At 59.2% G+C, this 19,342-nt stretch overlaps 1 protein-coding gene across 4 annotated transcripts in view; it reads left to right on the top strand.

Annotated features, from left to right (window-relative positions):
* Positions 1 to 104: 104 nt before the first annotated feature.
* KMT2B (lysine methyltransferase 2B) overlaps positions 105 to 19,342 on the top strand; it is a 20,003-nt gene continuing 765 nt past the window's right edge. The window contains exons 1-36 of one of the 4 annotated variants that reach the window (XM_035023590.1): positions 105 to 467; positions 1,606 to 1,678; positions 1,908 to 3,949; positions 4,196 to 4,309; positions 4,403 to 4,553; positions 4,837 to 5,116; positions 5,279 to 5,334; positions 5,581 to 5,859; positions 6,143 to 6,237; positions 6,519 to 6,617; positions 6,743 to 6,856; positions 6,998 to 7,144; positions 7,248 to 7,343; positions 7,785 to 7,902; positions 8,394 to 8,507; positions 8,700 to 8,884; positions 8,971 to 9,060; positions 9,152 to 9,256; positions 9,390 to 9,463; positions 10,048 to 10,163; positions 10,258 to 10,349; positions 10,432 to 10,569; positions 11,389 to 11,547; positions 11,765 to 11,885; positions 11,959 to 12,037; positions 12,138 to 12,298; positions 13,378 to 13,605; positions 13,687 to 14,980; positions 15,067 to 15,156; positions 15,234 to 15,343; positions 17,859 to 17,996; positions 18,078 to 18,152; positions 18,252 to 18,429; positions 18,715 to 18,822; positions 18,937 to 19,020; positions 19,141 to 19,270. In XM_035023590.1, coding sequence (XP_034879481.1) covers positions 105 to 467; positions 1,606 to 1,678; positions 1,908 to 3,949; positions 4,196 to 4,309; positions 4,403 to 4,553; positions 4,837 to 5,116; positions 5,279 to 5,334; positions 5,581 to 5,859; positions 6,143 to 6,237; positions 6,519 to 6,617; positions 6,743 to 6,856; positions 6,998 to 7,144; positions 7,248 to 7,343; positions 7,785 to 7,902; positions 8,394 to 8,507; positions 8,700 to 8,884; positions 8,971 to 9,060; positions 9,152 to 9,256; positions 9,390 to 9,463; positions 10,048 to 10,163; positions 10,258 to 10,349; positions 10,432 to 10,569; positions 11,389 to 11,547; positions 11,765 to 11,885; positions 11,959 to 12,037; positions 12,138 to 12,298; positions 13,378 to 13,605; positions 13,687 to 14,980; positions 15,067 to 15,156; positions 15,234 to 15,343; positions 17,859 to 17,996; positions 18,078 to 18,152; positions 18,252 to 18,429; positions 18,715 to 18,822; positions 18,937 to 19,020; positions 19,141 to 19,270 — 7,896 coding nt within the window. Of the gene's footprint in view, positions 468 to 1,605; positions 1,679 to 1,907; positions 3,950 to 4,195; positions 4,310 to 4,402; positions 4,554 to 4,836; positions 5,117 to 5,278; positions 5,335 to 5,580; positions 5,860 to 6,142; positions 6,238 to 6,518; positions 6,618 to 6,742; positions 6,857 to 6,997; positions 7,145 to 7,247; positions 7,344 to 7,784; positions 7,903 to 8,393; positions 8,508 to 8,699; positions 8,885 to 8,970; positions 9,061 to 9,151; positions 9,257 to 9,389; positions 9,464 to 10,047; positions 10,164 to 10,257; positions 10,350 to 10,431; positions 10,570 to 11,388; positions 11,548 to 11,764; positions 11,886 to 11,958; positions 12,038 to 12,137; positions 12,299 to 13,377; positions 13,606 to 13,686; positions 14,981 to 15,066; positions 15,157 to 15,233; positions 15,344 to 16,423; positions 18,153 to 18,251; positions 18,430 to 18,714; positions 18,823 to 18,936; positions 19,021 to 19,140; positions 19,271 to 19,342 lie in introns of those variants that run through there. The other 3 variants (XM_035023589.1, XR_004682563.1, XR_004682564.1) reach the window with 3 other exon arrangements.

Raw genomic sequence — 19,342 nt, 5'->3', positions numbered from 1 at the left:
CGTGAGCCGCAGCCGCCCCGCCCCACCTCTCCCTCCCCTCCCCCCCGGCCCTGCGCACGGGCCGCCCCTCCCCCCGCCTCCCCGGCCCCTCTCACGGTGCCAAGATGGCGGCGGCGGCGGGCGGCGGCAGTTGCCCCGGGCCTGGCTCCGCGCGGGGCCGCTTCCCAGGCCGGCCGCGGGGCTCCGGCGGGGGCGGGGGCCGCGGCGGACGGGGCAGCGGGGCCGAGAGAGTGCGGGTAGCTCTGCGGCGCGGCGGCAGCGCGGCGGGGCCGGGCGGAGCCGAGCCCGGGGAGGACACGGCCCTGCTCCGTTTGCTGGGGCTCCGCCGGGGCCTGCGCCGGCTCCGCCGCCTGTGGGCCGGCCCGCGCATTCAGCGGGGTCGGGGCAGGGGCCGGGGCCGGGGCTGGGGCCTGAGCCGAGGCTGCGTGCCCGAGGAGGAGAGCAGTGACGAGGAATCCGACGATGAGGTGAGGCAGTCGGAGGCGTCCCCAACGCCGGGCGGGGCGGAGGCCGGGGGCTTCCAAGGGTCTGGGTGGCCCTGAGGGGTGGAGTGGAGAAGCGAGGTTCTCAGGGCCCCTGCGGAGGGAAGGGGCCCTGGAAATAGGCCTGGGGGGAGATAGGCTGCACGGAGCTGTCCGTGAAAAAGGCCTCTGAAAGTATATAGAGCAGCCTGGGCTGCATCTGGGTACTTGGGCCTGAGGCACGTCCTGCAGAAGTGTCCCAGGCTGATGATTTTGGTAGTTGGCAAAGCTGTTGCAGTAGAGGTTTGAGCGAGAAGGCTATGGGTCCTGCATGCCCAACCAGTGGTGGTTGACAGCAGCAGCGTGGCTTTAGTGGACCCAGGCTAGGGCTCTCTGGGCACTTATCTGTAGGCTGCTCCACCTGGCCTCATAATCTCTGACACATCACTGGTTTCACCAGTATCCCGATTCCTCTTACTTAAAGTGGAGAGATGGTAGCATGAAGGAGGGCTTCCTCTTGGGAGCACAGGTTGAAGAAAATGGAATAAAGGCTGAGACTGGGAACTCTAGCAGGTCTGACTTCAGCTCAGGATTTATCCCCAGCCTCTCAGAAAAGTCAGGAGGGTGTGGGTTGTATTATTTAGGACAGTTTGTAGTCACCTGAGGGCTCAGAGTAGAGCTTATTACGGTAAACCATTTGAAACACCCCCCCCCCCCCCCGGACTTGAGTGCCCCTATTCCCATCTTCATTCAGGAGGAAACTGCATCCTGAGAGTGTGTGAACAGTAGCCCCACCTTTTTCTGAATTGGAGGATGAGGGAGTCTGAGGGTAGTGTCTACTGCCTGGCCTAAGAAGATCCAGTTCTGTTCCCTTCTGGGCCAGCGAACCACTGATGGCTGTGCTGGTGTAGTCCGGTACAGGGGATGGGGGTTCAAAATACCCTGTGCCTCCATCTCTAGGATGAGAGGGAGAGACTCTTTTCTACTCTTCTTAGCTTCCAGTCGTAAGTTTTTCTCTAAAATAGGTAGGGGTATGTTAAGGGGGAAACTGGGGGGATATACCTCCATACCTGAGTCTCAGGTGGAACAAGGGCTTTGGTACTGACTGCTGTTTCTCCCCTCCACCCCTGGTCCCCTAAATCAGGAGTTTCAGGGTTTTCATTCAGATGAAGATGTGGCCCCCAGTTCCCTGCGCTCTGCGCTCCGATCCCAGCGAGGTGAGTGACGGGGAAACTCTACCTCTATAGCTTTACAGGAATGTTATTCTTGCTCTTCATGTCAGCTCTTCCCTGTTTAAGTAGAGTCTCCATCAGTTACGTAGCGTGTTCTGTGTTCAAAGCTCAAGCTAGCCTGGGCTGTGGGGGAAACAGACTCGCCCTCCTGGAGTGCCTTCTTCAGTCTGCGGGGCTAGTTTGACCCATCTCCCCACACCTATTCTCCTTTTAGGTCGAGCCCCCCGAGGTCGGGGCCGCAAGCATAAGATGACCCCCATTCCGCCTCCTCGCCTAGCAGATGTCGCTCCTACCCCCCCAAAGACTCCTGCCCGGAAACGGGGTGAGGAGGGCACAGAACGGATGGTGCAGGCACTGACTGAGCTTCTCCGGCGGGCCCAGGCACCCCCAGCCCCACGGAGCCGGGCATGTGAGCCCTCCACTCCACGTCGGTCTCGGGGACGGCCCCCAGGACGGCCAGCAGGCCCCTGCAGGAAGAAGCAACAAGCAGTAGTGGTGGCAGAAGCAGCTGTGACAATCCCCAAACCTGAGCCCCCACCTCCTGTGGTTCCCGTAAAACATCGAACTGGCAGCTGGAAGTGCAAGGAGGGGCCTGGCCCAGGACCTGGGACCCCCAAGCGTGGAGGACAGTCCGGGCGAGGAGGCCGTGGAGGTAGAGGCCGAGGCCGAGGCGGGCTCCCTCTTGTGATCAAGTTTGTTTCAAAGGCCAAAAAAGTGAAGATGGGACAGTTGTCCTTGGGACTTGAATCAGGTCAGGGTCAAGATCAACATGAGGAAAGCTGGCAGGGTGCCCCCCAAGGAAGAGTTGGATCTGGACAGGGAGAGGGCCCCTGCTGGAGAAAGGAGCAAAAGCTGGAGGAGGAGGGAGAGAAGGAGACAGAAAAAGAGAAGGACAAGGAAGAGCGAGAAGAGGAGGTAGAGAGAGCTGGACCTGAAGAAGGGATGACGCTAGCAGAGGAAAAGGAAGAGGCAAAGCTGCCATCCCCACCCTCAACTCCGCCAGCCCCTGCAGCCCCTCCACCCCCTCCACCTCCTCCACCATCTCCACCTCCTCCACCCCTCCCACCCCCCTCCACTTCTCCTTCATCCCCACTTTGCCCTCCACCACCCCCAGTGTCCCCTCTGCCCCCACCATCACCTCCACCGCCTCCTGCCCCAGAGGAGCAGGAAGAATCCCCTCCTCCTGTGGTCCCAGCTACATGCTCCAGAAAGAGGGGCCGGCCTCCTCTGACTCCCAGCCAGCGGGCAGAGCGAGAAGCTGCTCGGGCAGTGCCGGAGGGTACCTCTCCTCCCACTCCAACCCCCAGCACCATCACAGGAGGCCCTCTGGAAGACAGCCCCACTGTGGCCCCCAAAAGTACCACCTTCCTGAAGAATATCCGGCAGTTTATTATGCCTGTGGTGAGTGCCCGCTCCTCCCGAGTCATCAAGACACCCCGGCGATTTATGGATGAAGACCCCCCCAAACCCTTAAAGGTAGAAGTCTCACCTACTCTTCGGCCTCCTGTTGCCACCTCCCCACTCGCCCCCCCAGAACCAGCACCAGCTCCCTCTCCACCGCGTGCCCCAACTCCCCCGTCTACCCCGGTCCCACTCCCTGAGAAGAGACGGTCCATTCTAAGGGAACCCACATTTCGCTGGACCTCGCTGACCCGGGAACTGCCCCCTCCTCCTCCTGCCCCCCCACCGGCCCCGCCCCCACCTCCTGCCCCTGTCACTCCATCCCGGAGGCCCCTGCTCCTTCGGGCACCCCAGTTTACCCCAAGCGAAGCCCACCTGAAGATCTACGAATCGGTGCTTACTACTCCTCTTGGGGCCCCTGAAGCCCCTGAGCCAGAGCCTCCTCCTGCTGATGACTCTCCAGCTGAGCCTGAGCCACGGGCAGTGGGCCGCACCAACCACCTCAGCCTGCCTCGATTTGCCCCCGTGGTCGCCACTCCTGTTAAGGCCGAGGTGCCCGTTCCTGGGGCTCCAGCTCTGAGCAACGGGCAGCAGTGTCAGGCTCAGCTGCAGCAGCCCCTGCAGGCCTTGCCAGCCCAGCTGCTGCTCCAGGCGTTAGCTCAGCCACCGCAGCTGCAGCCGCACTTGCACCTGCAGCCGCCGTCACCACTGGACAAGGCCCGTACCGCAGCCTCAGGCTCCTTACCGCTGTCTGGTGTGGAGGAGAAAATGTTCAGCCTCCTCAAGAGAGCCAAGGTGCAGCTGTTCAAGATCGATCAGCAGCAGCAGCAGCAGAAGGTGGCGTCTTTGATGCCGGTGAGCATGGCACCTGGGCTAGGTTTCTGCACCCAGCCATCCAGCCCCAGTTCTCTCCATTCTCAATTTTCATTCACCCTCTGCCTCCTCAGACCCCCTCCAGTATTGCAGGGAACGCTCAGAGCCAGTCCTTCCATTTCTCAGCTGCCTATGTTCCTTCCCTGGCCCTGGCCCTCCGCCATGCTAGTCCCCCGGCCCTATCTTTCTTCACTTTCCAGCCTCTGACCCTGTTTATTCCCCCACCAGCCAAGCCCTGGAGGGCAGATGGAGGAAGTCGTGGGGACTGTCAAGCAGATCTCAGATAGAGGTTCTGTCAGGTCTGAAGATGAATCGATGGAAACTAAGAGAGAGAGACCGTCGGTATGGAGTGGGAGCGGGGCCCTCTGAAGAAGGCTGGTTGCAGGAGCGCAAGGGGCAACTTCCCACATGTATTCCTGGTTTCTCCTCCCCTAGGGCCCCGAGTCCCCTGTGCAAGGCCCCCGTATCAAACATGTCTGTCGTCATGCTGCTGTGGCCCTAGGTCAGGCCCGGGCCATGGTGCCCGAAGACGTCCCCCGCCTCAGTGCTCTCCCTCTCCGGGATCGGCAGGACCTCGCCACGGAGGGTAGGGGCGGGTGTGTTGTGGGAAGATTTTGACAGCTGTGTCAAGGTCGGGGGCGAGCACATGCACCGAGAGCCTAGAAGAGCGGGAGCTGAGTTGGATGCTTGGGGCAGGTGGCAGCTGGGTTGGGGTGCTAGGCCTTAGAGCAGATTTGGGGGCACTTGGGGCCTGAACACCACGGGAAAGTGGGGGCCAGAAGGCCAATTGAATGAGATCTAGGAACAGGGAACTGAGGTAAAAGGCCTAATGGCCTTGTGGCTCCATCCCTTCCTCTCCATTGCACTAGATACATCATCGGCATCTGAGACTGAGAGTGTCCCGTCACGGTCTCGGCGGGGAAAAGTGGAGTCAGCAGGGCCTGGGGGAGACTCAGAACCTGCAGGGTCTGGAGGGACCCTGGCCCATACACCTCGGCGCTCACTGCCCTCCCATCATGGCAAGAAGATGCGGATGGCACGGTGTGGACACTGTCGGGGCTGCCTGCGTGTGCAGGACTGTGGGTCCTGTGTCAACTGCCTGGACAAGCCCAAGTTTGGGGGCCCCAACACCAAGAAGCAGTGCTGTGTGTGAGTAGCCAGGGCGCAGCCTCTGTTCCCACCCATGGTTGTCAAGTCACGCAGGCCTCCTGCCCCGCCAGAGCAGTGGGATTGGCATCCTTGTGGAGAGCTTCCTCTCTTCCCCCAGACCACCAGTCCCCTACCCTGGTGACGTGCTGCTCCCCTCCCCAGATACCGGAAATGCGACAAGATAGAGGCTCGGAAGATGGAACGGCTGGCTAAAAAAGGTAACGAAGTTTGAGGAGTATTTCTTTACACAACCTTGTTTAGATCCATGGTGTGGAAGAAACTGTTTTCTTTGCTCTCTTTCCCTTATCTTTGCAGCCTATTACCTTTGTTATCTTTCCATCCTGTGCTTTTGTGTCTCTCCTGTATTCGTTCTTTTCTGCCCCACTTCTTTTTGGCTTTTCTGCATCCCAATGTCCCATGTCCCTGGCTGAGCTCAGATCCTACTAAGTCCCCTGTTCCCACAGGCCGGACGATAGTGAAGACGCTGTTGCCCTGGGATTCCGATGAATCTCCTGAGGCCTCCCCTGGTCCTCCAGGCCCACGCCGGGGGGCGGGAGCTGGGGGGCCCCGGGAGGAGGTGGTGGCCCCCCCAGGGCCCGAGGAGCAGGACTCCCTCCTACTGCAGCGCAAGTCAGCCCGGCGCTGCGTCAAACAGCGACCCTCCTATGATATCTTCGAGGACTCGGATGACTCAGAGCCCGGGGGTCCCCCTGCTCCCCGGCGTCGGACCCCCCGAGAGAATGGTGCGAATTGATTGTTGTTTCCCCTTTCAGTTCTGTGTCTTGTGTAGGAGGGGGCTGGGGTTTCTAGACCAGGGGCCGTATTTGTGTGATAGAGAAAGTAGCTGAGTGCAGAGAAGGAGGTAGTTTGGGGTGGACAGAGAAAATGGGTGCATTCGAGCCAGGTCTAAAAGTCATCCTATTGGTTAGTTAAAGGCGGCCAGGGGCATCCAGGTAACAGGGTGTGGAGGAAAGGGAATGGGGCAGGGAAGGAGTGGGACCCTCACCACTTACGTGTGCTGCCTAGAGCTGCCAGTGCCAGAACCCGAGGAGCAGAGCCGGCCCCGCAAACCCACCCTGCAGCCTGTGTTGCAGCTCAAGGCCCGAAGGCGCCTGGACAAGGTCAGCACGGCCCCACACCAAGAACCCTGAGTCCTGAGGAAGGCATGGCTTCCGCCCTTCAGGAGCTTGCTAGCAAGTCAGGGTAACGGGCTCACCTGAGTGCCGTGTTGTGTCCACACCAGAGGACAGGCCCTGAGGGGTAAGGCAGGTCTGTCCTTCTGGAAAGCAAAGTAGGATCTGGGCAAAAGACAGGGTTGGGCAGGCTGGGGAAGAGGACAGTGTGGAGAGAAGTCTGCCGAGGGTGAGGCTGGCAGCCTTCTGACCACCGCCATCCTCCCTAGGATGCTTTGGCCCCTGGCCCCTTTGCTTCTTTTCCCAATGGCTGGACTGGAAAACAGAAGTCCCCTGATGGAGTGCACCGGGTCCGTGTGGATTTTAAGGTATGGCATTGAGGGAGAGGGTCTCGAGGATGGTGTTTGAAAGAAACCTGGGGGTTGTAGTTGAAAAACTGGGCTTTAAAGATGGCTTTGGCTGCTCTCTGATCCCGTGTCCTCTCTTTCCTCAGGAGGATTGCGACCTGGAGAACGTGTGGCTGATGGGTGGCCTCAGCGTGCTCACCTCTGTGCCAGGGGGGCCGCCGATGGTGTGCTTGCTGTGTGCCAGCAAAGGCCTGCATGAGGTTGGATCCCCGCCTTTTTCCACAGCCCCCCAGGTCTCCATTGGCCCTTACTGCCTGATTGCTTGGGCCCTCTCAGCAGGGTCTCATCCCTTGGCCTCTTGGCCTCACACTGTGCCCATTGTTCACTCTCCCCACCTCCAGCTGGTGTTCTGCCAAGTCTGCTGTGACCCTTTCCATCCATTCTGTCTGGAGGAGGCCGAGCGGCCCCTGCCCCAACATCATGACACCTGGTGCTGCCGCCGCTGCAAATTTTGCCATGTCTGTGGGCGCAAAGGCCGGGGATCCAAGGTTTGGGCACAAGAGCCATGAGGGTGGTTGGAGGCATGGAGGAGAGGGGTATTCTTGTGCCAATAGGTTTTGCCATTGCTGTTTTTCTCCCAACTTCCAACAGCACCTCCTGGAGTGTGAACGCTGCCGCCATGCTTATCACCCAGCCTGCCTGGGGCCCAGCTACCCAACCCGGGCCACACGCAAACGGCGCCACTGGGTGAGAGATGAGGCCCACACCCCTTGCATTGGAGTTCTAATTAAAGCCGCTACCACCCCCAGACTGGAAGGTTGGAGGTCCTTGTGAGAGTTTATCTGATAAATAGCATTTTCACTTACAAAATTTCACATAGACAAGACTTATGTGCAGAATTTGTACAGAATGATTGCAAAATGCAGAAGGGTTCATGCATTCCATGGTCCTGGGCTCAGAATCCCCTGCCCTTGCCTGACCTCCTTTCCTCCTTATCTCCTTCTGTCGGTCTCCCCTACTTTGGTCTTGTCCCTCTCTCCTCCTCACTTGTACACCTTTTCTTCTCTTACCTGTCCTTCCTCATTTGTCTCTTGCTTACCATCCACTCCTCTTTGCCCATCTCCTCCCACTGTACCCCCCACACTGCTCCAGCCTGCTCCCCCTAACTTCACCCGGCCCCCCCCCCAGATCTGCTCAGCCTGCGTGCGCTGTAAGAGCTGTGGGGCGACTCCAGGCAAGAATTGGGACGTCGAGTGGTCCGGAGATTACAGCCTCTGCCCCAGGTGCACCCAGCTCTATGAGAAAGGTGGGGACCTGTCAGGAAACCTGGGCCCTGAGGGACACCGGGCAGTGGGCCAGGCTCCTAGACAGGCAAGACAGATATAGTTTTGTAGTGGCTTTGTATCCTCTTGTAGCCCCAGAACCTTTCCTTCTGTCAGGGTAGTCTCCCACAGAAGCCTATATAGTACCTCAGGTAGAGGGACACAGTTCCTCTCAGGGCAGTGGGAGTCGGCCTGGCCCCCATCGAGGTAGTGGTCCCTTACCTGCCTCTTGGAACCTTGAGTCTCCACTGATCACTTTGAAAACCTGGGCTTTCCCCATTTGTTCAGGTGGCAAGTTCGCAAGGTTCTTTGTGAGGTGCTGGGGCTGTAGGGCTAGAAGAGGCCATATTCTCAGCCAGCGTTTTGAGGGTGGTAGGGACCCAAGATGGGGCATAGCAGAGGCAGCCCTCACAGCAGCCAAGGGGCAGGTCGTGGCCGCAGCCCCTGACTTCCCCATTTCCTCCCTCTTCTGCAGGAAACTTCTGCCCCATCTGCACGCGCTGCTACGAAGACAACGACTACGAGAGCAAGATGATGCAGTGCGCACAGTGTGACCACTGGGTGCACGCCAAGTGCGAGGGGCTCTCAGGTGAGCAGGCAGAGCGCGCCCAGGCTGCCACCTCTGCCCCGGGGTGGGGGGTGGGGGTGCCTGTCCTACCCCCAGCACAGGCCGTCTTGGGACAGGTATCATAAATGTATGTCCTTGGCAACTCCTCTGGGCTGCTGAGAGCCCTCACGTTCTCCCGAACCATTCTGTCCTGTCCCTCCCTGGCTGTTTTAGATGAAGACTATGAGATCCTTTCTGGGCTGCCAGACTCAGTGCTGTACACCTGCGGACCATGTGCAGGGGCCACGCACCCCCGCTGGCGAGAGGCCCTGAGTGGGGCCCTGCAGGGGGGCCTGCGCCAGGTGCTCCAGGGCCTGCTGAGCTCCAAGGTGGCAGGCCCACTGCTGCTGTGCACTCAGGTCTGGGGGGGCAGGGCGGTGCTCGGGAGGTAGGATGGGGTGGGGCCAGGCCCAGCACCAGCCCTGCTGACTTTTTCTCTCTACAGTGTGGGCAGGCTGGAAAGCAGCTGCACCCAGGCCCTTGCGATCTGCAAGCCGTGAGTCGGCGCTTCGAGGAAGGCCACTACAAGTCTGTGGTGAGTGGGACACTGAGAGGAATAGGTGGGCTCCAGGAGGAGGGTGTTGTGGGTGGGGTGGGGGCTCTGATCCTGACAAGCCCCCTTACAGCACAGCTTTATGGAGGACATGGTGGGCATCCTGATGAAGCACTCAGAAGAAGGAGAGACCCCAGAGCGCCGGGCTGGAGGCCAGATGAAGGGGCTCCTACTGAAGGTGGGAACTTTGGGGGATGTCTATAGAGTGGCTTGCGTGGTAGTGGGGAGGAGAGTGTGGGTCCTTCAGACGCTGCCCCTACCAACTTTCCTGGGGAAGCCAGTTCTTCTCATTCTGTTACCCCATTCCCCAGCTGCTAGAGTCTGCGTTCGGCTGGTTCGACGCCCACGACCCCAAGTACTGGCGACGGAGTACCCGGCTGCCAAAGTGAGCGAGGCTGGGTAACAGGAGGGGAACCAGGGAATAAGGGCAAAAGCAAGGGCACCTGGGAATCCAGGGTCTGGATCCTGGGCTGAGAATAGACAAGAAACAGAGTTAAGGTTTGGAGGGTGGTGGAACCAGGATGAGCATCCGCAGGGGTTCTAGGCCAGCAAAGACTCCGATTGTGCAGTTAGCTCACTTTGTTTCTACTTTGTGCAAGATAGTATTGGGGAACAGCAGTGAGTAAGCCATGTTTGGGGAGTTGAGCAGGCACATTAGTGCCTGATGATCCAGATGGTCAGGGTGGTTATGGGAACGTCGAGGGAGCTGTAGGAGCCCAGAGAAGGTGCTTAGGGCTAAGGCTTCTTGGAAGAGATGACATCCGAGCCGAGATGTGGAAAAAGAGTATTCCAGGCATGAGGAACAGCATTTCATGTGTCATAGGTGGCATGAGGGGCCCTGGCTTATTTGGGAGACTGAGAGAAATGCCACATGGAGAGAGGACCAAGTGTGTCATGGCATGTTAAGGCTAAGATTGTGGGTGGCCACCCTTGTTAGACGTGTCAGATGCTGACCCTGCCTGTCCACAGCGGAGTTCTTCCCAATGCCGTGTTGCCCCCATCCTTGGACCATGTCTACGCTCAGTGGAGACAGCAGGAACCAGAGACCCCAGAATCAGGGCAGCCTCCAGGGGATCCCTCAGCAGGTACTGGGCAGTGGGGACTGGAAGCCAGGGCCCTGAGTTGGTGGGGCAAGCTCTAGGTCCTGATTCTGGGATTTGCCTTCCACACCTCTTCCAGCTTTTCAGGGCAAGGATCCAGCTGCTTTCTCACACCTGGAGGACCCTCGTCAGTGTGCGCTCTGCCTCAAATATGGGGATGCGGATTCTAAGGTGAGGGCTACCATGTGAAGCCCCAGGTTGTGGGGCCTAGTCCCTGGGGCCTTCCCTCACACCATTTCTCCTCTGCCCCCAGGAGGCAGGACGGCTCCTATACATTGGGCAGAATGAGTGGACACACGTCAACTGTGCCATTTGGTCAGCTGAAGTGTTTGAGGAAAATGATGGCTCCCTCAAAAACGTGCATGCTGCTGTGGCTCGAGGGAGGCAGATGGTGAGAGCCCGGGCCTAGAGAGGTGGGCAGCCCCAGGGTCTCGGGTAGCCCCCCCTCCCACCCCTCTGCAGGGGAAACCGCTCTTGTTTCACAATTTCTACCCCACCATATCCTTTCACTGCTGGTCCTAGGGACCGTTTTTGGTTGTCCCAGGATTCTGGTGCTTCAGGGAGGACTCCCCCTCCCCCCATATTTGGGCCTGAAGCCTGGGAGATTAAAAGTTGGATCTTCTATTAATTGAACCTGTGTTGGAGGCTTTTCTATACTGTGTGACATTTAGCTCCTGCTGGCTCCCCGTGAGGTGAGGTGTGGCCTGGGTTAGAACCCCCTGCTCACCAGTGTGGGACGTGGTACTGTATAATGTCTCAGGCTTAGGAAGTGAGACCTGGGTGATATGTACGGGGGGGGGGGGGTGCTAATGTGAAGATTAAATAAAATGATACAGGTTTTACACTAAAATAGCATGAGAGAGGAAGAGCATGCGACTCTTGATCTTGGGGTCATGAGTTCAAGCCTCACGTGTAGAATGTAGTGATGACTTAAATATATTTTTTTAAATGGTGTGAGAAAGATGGTAAATATTGTTTGGTGTTAGATGTTGTTGTTTTTTTTCCTATTGCTTCAGAAAATCTGAAGTAGTTTTGATGTGCACCTGGCCCTGGATGCAGCTAGGGAAGAGGGTATGTTTGATGAGTGCCTTTGCTTTGTGAGGCGCTGGGCTAGACGGGCCCAGTCAGAGTCTCAAGGACAGTGATGCTGAGCATCAAACCCTGGTCTCGGTCACTGGCTTCTCCCCTCAGCAGCCCCTTCCACCCGCAGCGCTGTGAACTCTGCCTGAAGCCTGGAGCCACAGTGGGCTGCTGCCTTTCCTCCTGCCTCAGCAACTTCCACTTCATGTGTGCCCGGGCCAGCTATTGCATCTTCCAGGATGACAAGAAAGTTTTCTGCCAGAAACACACAGACCTGCTGGATGGCAAGGTGAGCCAGAACCACGGGGGAGACAGCTCCCCGCTGCTTTCTCTTCCCTTTACACTTGTAGACCCCTGCAGCCCCTCAGCCCTGTCCCCAGCTGCCTCTTGGTGTCTTTTTTCCTGAGTCCTTGAGCCAAGCCCCCAGCTGTCCACTCCCTGCCTCACAGCCTTCCCTCACATCCCCCATGCCCCTCACCAATCTAGCAACCCCATTTGCCTTCCAGGAGATTGTGACCCCCGATGGGTTTGATGTTCTCCGCCGAGTCTACGTGGACTTTGAGGGCATCAACTTTAAGCGAAAGTTCTTGACAGGGCTCGAACCTGATGCCATCAATGTGCTCATTGGTAAGCCTCTTGCTCTCTACCCTGGTCTTCCTGACCCTGTCTGGCCCACCCTCCTGATCTCTTTGCATCGTAGGCTCCATCCGAATTGACTCCTTGGGTACCCTGTCTGATCTCTCGGACTGCGAGGGACGGCTCTTCCCCATTGGCTACCAGTGAGCAGCCCAGGGGGCCTGGGTGGGGTGGAAGGACTCCAGGACAGGATCCCATTTCCCAAGTTGTCCTGACCCTCTTACCCACACGCCCACCTGACAGGTGCTCCCGTCTGTACTGGAGCACAGTGGATGCTCGGCGGCGCTGCTGGTATCGGTGTCGTATTCTGGAGTATCGGCCATGGGGTCCGAGGGAAGAGCCAGTTCACCTGGAGGCAGCAGAGGAGAATCAGACCATTGTGCACAGCCCCGCCCCTTCCTCAGGTATGTGTCTTGAAACTCCCTCATTTCCTTCCCTGAATGCTGCCCTCCCCAGATGGTTACCCACCAAGCCCATTCCCTTCTTCCCTAAAGAAACCCCAAGATGTTTGCCATTCTTCCTTTTATCATAATGGCAATAACCGATCGCTTAACAGCTTTGCATTACATGCCAGGCACTGTGCTCAGCGTTTCACAGGAAGTGAGGGGAGAGCTACCTGCTTGGGGGGTGGGGAGCAGCTTCTAGACAAACAGAGTGTTTACAGCCACCTGACTTGGGATGTGCGCTCCCGCGATGCTCCCCGCAGCCCTCCAAGGAAGGCAGGCGCTCTGCTATACCGCAGCCCCGAAAGGGCACTTGCTCTGCACGGTAACACAGTGCTGGCATCGGGGTGTGAGCCAAATCAGTCCCCTCATAGCCGTGCCGATGCTGAGGGATGTCGCTGAGAGCCGGGTGGCACACAGCGAAGATTGGGCTTGGAGACGGGTAAAAGGAGAGCTTGTGGGCTGAAAAGGAGGAGGAAGATTTTCGGAGTGTGTTTGCAGGGAAGGGGTTTGTGCCAGGTTGGAGCGTGACATGAAGTAGAAAGGGGAGGAGAGCGTGCAGCTATCCTGGCTGGTAGCAGGGGAGTGTTGGGAGGAGGCGGCAGAGATTTGTTCTCGCAGATTGGGTGGAGCCAGTTAATGGGGAGCCCCAAGCGCCAGGATGCAGCAGATGTGTTTGATGTGGCAGGGATGCGCGGCACAGGTGAGGAAGCGGTAGGACTGGCCCTGCTGGAGGGAGGGCAGTGCCCCTCGTGGCATGCGGGGCCTGAGTCAGAGCAGTAGGCAGCCGGCAACAGGGGAGGTGGCAGAGATGCATGAGGAGGGGTTACAAAGGGCCCCTGATCCAGTTGTGTGTGGAGGCTTTAAAGAAGCCACAGAGGGGTGTGGGACCTGGGTGATGACTGGGAACCGGTGCACATTGTGACCGGACCATTGGGCAGGGGTGGGGAAGGCTTGGTTGGCTCAAAAGAAGGGAGGGTGTGTAAGGAGAGGCTTTGACCGTCCCTGCCATTCCTGATGCCATTCTCCTGCCTCCTCAGAGCCCCCAGATCATGTGGACCCCCCTCCAGATGCAGATGCCCTTATCCCTGGAGCTCCTGAGCACCACTCACCTGTTCAGAACCTGGACCCCCCACTTCGGCCAGATCCAAGCAGTGCCCCTCCTCCGGCTCCCCGCTCCTTCTCGGGGGCTCGAATCAAAGTGCCCAACTACTCACCATCCCGGAGGCCCTTGGGGGGTGTCTCCTTTGGACCCTTACCCTCCCCTGGTGAGTACCTGGGAGTGTCAGGGAGAGGGGTGGGTGGGTGAGGCAGGAGCTCATGGCTGACACTGACCCTTCCCCCCACAGGAAGTCCATCTTCTCTGACCCACCACATCCCCACGGTGGGAGACCTGGACTTCCCAGCTCCCCCCAGACGTTCCCGTCGTCCCAGCCCCCTGGCCCCAAGGCTGCCGGCATCACGGCGGGCCTCTCCCCCTCTCAGAACCTCCCCACAGCTCAGGGTGCCCCCTCCTACCTCAGTCATTAGAGCCCTCACGCCTACCTCAGGGGAGCTGGCTCCCCCTGGTCCAGCCCCATCTCCTCCACCACCCCCTGAAGACCTGGGCCCAGACTTTGAGGACATGGAGGTGGTGTCAGGACTGAGTGCTGCTGACCTGGACTTTGCGGCCAGCCTGCTGGGGACTGAGCCCTTCCAGGAAGAGATTGTGGCTGCGGGGGCAGTGGGGAGCGGCCACGGGGGCCCAGGGGACAGCTCAGAGGAAGAGGCCAGCCCTACCCCCCACTATGTCCACTTCCCTGTGACTGTGGTGTCTGGCCCTGCCCTGGCCCCTGGTCCCCTTCCTGGAGCCCCCCGCATCGAACAGCTGGATGGAGTGGATGACGGCACGGACAGTGAGGCAGAGGCCGTCCAGCAGCCTCGGGGCCAGGGGACTCCTCCTTCAGGGCCAGGAGTGGGCCGGGCTGGGGTCATCGGGGCTGCAGGGGACAGAACCCGACCTCCTGAGGACTTGCCGTCAGAAATTGTGGATTTTGTGTTGAAGAACCTAGGGGGGCCTGGGGAGGGAGGTGCTGGGCCCAGAGAGGAGCCACTCCCCCCAGCGCCTCCCCTGGCCAATGGCAGCCAGCCTCCCCAGGGCCTGCCCCCTAGCCCAGCTGACCCCACTCGGACGTTTGCCTGGCTTCCTGGGGCCCCAGGGGTCCGGGTATTGAGCCTGGGCCCTGCCCCTGAGCCTCCCAAACCCGCCACATCCAAAATCATCCTTGTCAACAAGCTGGGGCAAGTGTTTGTGAAGATGGCTGGGGAGGGTGAGCCCGTCTCACCCCCAGTGAAGCAGCCACCTCTGCCCCCTCCCATCCCCCCCACAGCCCCTGCTTCCTGGACTCTGCCCCCGGGACCTCTGCTGGGTGTGTTGCCAGTGGTAGGGGTGGTCCGCCCCGCCCCACCACCCCCTCCTCCACTGACACTGGTGTTGAGCAGTGGGCCCCCCAGCCCGCCCCATCAGGCCATCCGCGTCAAGAGGGTGTCCACCTTCTCTGGCCGTTCCCCACCAGCGCCTCCCCCAAACAAGACCCCCCGGCTGGAGGAAGACAGAGAGTCCTTGGAGGATGCTCCCCAGGGTCCAGGGCTTAGTGGCAGCGGGTGAGTGAATGTGCTGAGTCTGTGGAGGAGGGTGAGAGAGGTGGGCAGGAGAAGGCAGCTCAGCCTTCTTGGGGTTCCTCCCCCAGGTTTAGCCGAGTGAGGATGAAAACGCCCACAGTGCGTGGAGTTCTCGACTTGGATGAGCCTGGGGAACCCACTGGGGAGGAAAGTCTGAGGTGAGTAGCCAGTGCCCTTTCCCTGGAAGCTCTGGGACCTCCATCCCTTCCTCTTTCTGACAGGTCTCTCCTCACAGGCCCCTCCAGGACCGGTCCCCTCTGCTGCCACTCCCAGAAGGTGGTCCTCCCCGGGCCCCCGATGGTCCCCCTGACCTGCTGCTTGAGTCCCAGTGGCACCACTACTCAGGTAGGGACCAGCCTCTCGCTCTCCCTGCCTCCTTCTTTATGCTTGCCTCAGCTGGGTGATGGTCAGATGCAGAGTCAGTCTACTTCAAAAGATAGACCTTGTGTACCAGTCTGGCTCTGAGCCTGAGACTAGGTATTCAGAGTTCGAGAGATGCCCTCGGAGCTCCTGGCCCGTGGCAGAAAAAGGCAGAGAGATGAAGTTTCAGCTCCACATGAGAGGCCCTTCAAAAGTGCCCAAGAGCTGGGGGGTCGGCTTCAGAGCCTGATCTGCCAGGGTCGGAGGGTTAGGTCCCTAGTGTGGAGGCTGTCAGAATTAGAGATGGGATTTAGAGCCGTGCAGCCAGACAAGAGCACCTGGGGGTCAGCCAGCGAAGATGGAGCTCATCTAGGATCCAGAGGGGCAGGAAGAGTAGGAAGGAGATAAGAGGACACCAGGCACGTGGGGTCTAGGGTTGGTGTACTGGCTGGGAAGGATGTTGTGTCAGGGTCTAGAATTGAAGACAGTGGTTGATGAGGAAGCCAAAATAAGACCCAGGCATCTTGCCAGCAAGCTTGGCTAAGGGTCTGAGAGGAGAGGGTGGGCAGCAGCCCAGAGAGGTTTGTATGAGGGCTGAGTAGCAAAGCCATGGAGGAGGGTGAAGGGGGCTTGTGGATGGAAGCAGAGGTGGGAGGAGGCGTGGTGGTTGGATGTGAATAGGAGACCGCTGAGGTGGAGGAAAGGGGAGGGCAGTGCACGTGCAGAGCCATCAGGACACAGGATAGGGGTACGCAGAGTGGATCGGGCTGACAGCCCTGGTGAAGCTGGGAGGGCAGTGAGTGCTCTGTTGGTTATAGAGGGCCATGGGAGAGGGGGTAGGCTACAGCCAAGCGAGCTGGTAACTGAGCAGCCTGAGGCTTGGAATTTCTCCTGGCCCCAGGCCTGCCCGGATGTGTGGATTGTCTCATTACGTAGCGCTGAGTTACTGAGCGTGGAAGCGGAGCGAGGTACACAAGAGACTGCTTAACTGAAAGACTGCGTATGGGGGTCAGAGGTGGCGTGAGGATATGGCAGTGACCATGACGGACAGGTCCCCACCCTTAGGGACCACGCCACATTTTGGTAGAGGAAACAGACACGTACGTTAGCAAGTGTACTGCAGCTGAGAACGAGCGCCGTGAGAAAGAAGGCAATGAGAGCGCCCGGGTGAGGCCCCTGTAGTCAGCCTGTCGGGTTCAGGGAACAGAATGGAGGTGAGGATGGGGTAAGGGCAAAGAGGAGGTGGAAGAAGTTGTCAGAGGTGAACCCAGAGGCACAGAGGCCTGGAGATGATTTGGGTCATACAGCAAATCAGGTTTGGAGTCTTGCCTCGGGATGGGAGGGCACACGGTCAGGTTGGCCCAGGGGAGTGGTGTGGGGAGCAAGTGTGGCCACATGGGTCCTGCCTCACTTCTAAAGCACGCTCCACTCTAACTGAGGTTCTCCCCACCCTCCCCCTCCAGACATGATGGTCAGCCCTCAGTCCGCATGGTGCTTGAGCTAGCTGCTGCATCTGGGCTGATCCCGCCCCCCAACCTCCTTGTAGCACTTCCTTCGATGGCTTCCAACAGCCCTGTCCCCCCCTCCTGGTCCTGTCTCCTCATTGCCCCAGCCTGTCACTTTGGCATGTCCCAGGGCTCCGGCCTTGACTTCTCTGTCTGTACCTACTCTGGGGTGTTCTCATCTACTTCATGGCTCTAAATCCCATCTCTTATTCTGACAGCCGGTGGATTGGTAGCCAGGCTCCTAGATCCTGCTGCCTGCTCCCCGTCTCCACCAGCAGGTTGCAAGGGCAGGTTTTCTAAGAGGAATTTCAGACTCAGCATATCCCAAACTGAGCTCTCTGCCTTCACCCCAGACTTGTTCCTCCCTCTCCCTCACCATCTATCTCATCATCGGCAGTTTTACCATTCCAGTTGTTCAGGCCCCAAACCTCAGAGTTGTCCTTGACCCTGCACTGGCTCTCTCCATCTCCTACATGCCCATCTCCTACAGCAGCAAGTCCTGTCTGTTGCGTCTTCAAAATCTTTAGACCCTGAGAAATCTCTTAAATAGCTCATAGTGTACATATACTTGACTCTGTGGGTAGGAGCCTATATAATAAGTTTGTAATATTTACAGAGCTGTGCTGCATATAAAAAATGCAAATATACTTTTGGGATTTTTAATTTTCTGTGAGAGAAGAATGAGGGGTAGATGGGCGTTTTTGGTAAGATGGGTTTGAGTGAGCGGGTGTCCGAGTGTGTCCTGCGGAGCCGGGGCACTCCAGGCCTCCATGGACAGGCTCATCTCTCCAAGAACTCTCACAGAAAAGGGACCGCGGGCTCTTTAGAGAAAAATAATGTCCATCCTGTAGGGCTCACGGGGCAGTCAGAGCAGGAAGAGAGCCCTCAGACCAAGTATCTGTGCTTGTGCAGGGAGAGGAAGGGAGGGGGTGGGGAACCCGGGGCTCTGGATCTGGGGTGATCCTCACCTACTCTGACCTGCTGCTTGGGACCAGGTGAGGCTTCAAGCTCTGAGGAAGAGCCTCCCTCCCCAGAGGACAAAGAGAACCAGGCCCCCAAACGGGCTGGCCCGCATCTGCGCTTTGAGATCAGCAGTGAGGATGGGTTCAGCGTGGAGGCGGAGAGCCTGGAGGGTGAGTCAGGAGTGGTGGTGACGGAGGGAAGGTGTCCGGTCAAGCCCCATCCTGACCGCTCTGGCCCTGCTCTCTCCTCAGGGGCCTGGAGAACTCTGATTGAGAAGGTGCAGGAGGCCCGAGGGCACGCCCGGCTCCGGCATCTCTCCTTCAGTGGCAAGTGGAGGGGCCGCAGGCACGCGGAGAGCTGGGAGGACTCGGAGAGGGTAAGAGGGGCCTCTGACATGACATGTGTGTCCTCACCTCTGTCCCCAGGAATGAGCGGGGCGAGGCTCCTGGGCATCCACCACGACGCTGTCATCTTCCTGGCGGAGCAGCTGCCCGGGGCCCAGCGCTGCCAGCACTACAAGTTCCGCTACCACCAGCAGGGGGAGGGCCAGGAGGAGCCGCCGCTGAACCCGCACGGGGCGGCCCGCGCCGAGGTCTATCTCCGGTGAGGCTCTGGGCGTCGCTGGGGGCCTTCTCGGGCGGGGGAGTTAGGTCTTTAGAGACTGGGAACCGGGGCCTGGGAGAAGATGCCAGGCCACTCCAGGAATCACTCCTAGATTCACGGCACAAGAGCGAGCCCCATCCATTCCCCTTCCACTCTGTCTTCGGGGGCAGCAGTATTTCTTCTTTGCTGGCGGCAGGCCCAAGCCAGAGGGTAGGTAGGTGGCGTCTCTTTGAAGGAACGGCTATTAGCCTCCCTTCCTCCTCCTTTCCTCCCTTCGTGTTGCAGGAAGTGCACCTTTGACATGTTCAACTTCCTGGCCTCCCAGCACCGGGTGCTCCCTGAGGGAGCCACCTGTGACGAGGAAGAGGATGAGGTGCAGCTCAGGTCAACCAGGTATGGAGGGCAGGCCAGGGTGTTAGGGGTGTTCTGGAAAGGTCCTAAAGAGGGTGACCGGGGCAAGAGAGGTCATTCCTGGGTACCAGCCTGTGACACTGCTGACCCCACCAGACGTGCCACCAGCCTGGAGCTGCCCATGGCCATGCGCTTTCGCCACCTCAAGAAGACATCCAAAGAGGCTGTGGGTGTCTACAGGTTAGTGGGGTCGGGGGGGGAGGATGCCCCTTGGGTGGATGGACAGGTGCCCTGGTGCGGGGCTGCCTTGGTTCTGTCCCCCTGCCCCCTGAACTCCCCCTGGCTCATCCTCCCCTGCAGATCTGCCATCCACGGGCGGGGCCTGTTCTGTAAGCGAAACATCGATGCTGGCGAGATGGTCATTGAGTATTCCGGCATCGTCATTCGCTCCGTGCTGACTGACAAGCGGGAGAAGTTCTATGATGGGAAGGTGGGCTCCACGGGGCCATGGGGCTGAGGTGGGCGAAGCGGTGGGGGGGGGGGGGGGGGGGGGGGCGGGGGG

This window comes from Mirounga leonina, unplaced genomic scaffold, assembly GCF_011800145.1.
Source record: "Mirounga leonina isolate KUSES-001 unplaced genomic scaffold, KU_Mleo_1.0 Mir_177, whole genome shotgun sequence".
Lineage (NCBI taxonomy): Eukaryota > Metazoa > Chordata > Mammalia > Carnivora > Phocidae > Mirounga > Mirounga leonina.
Note: the sequence above shows the minus strand (reverse complement) of the source record. Positions and strands in the feature narration are given on the sequence as shown.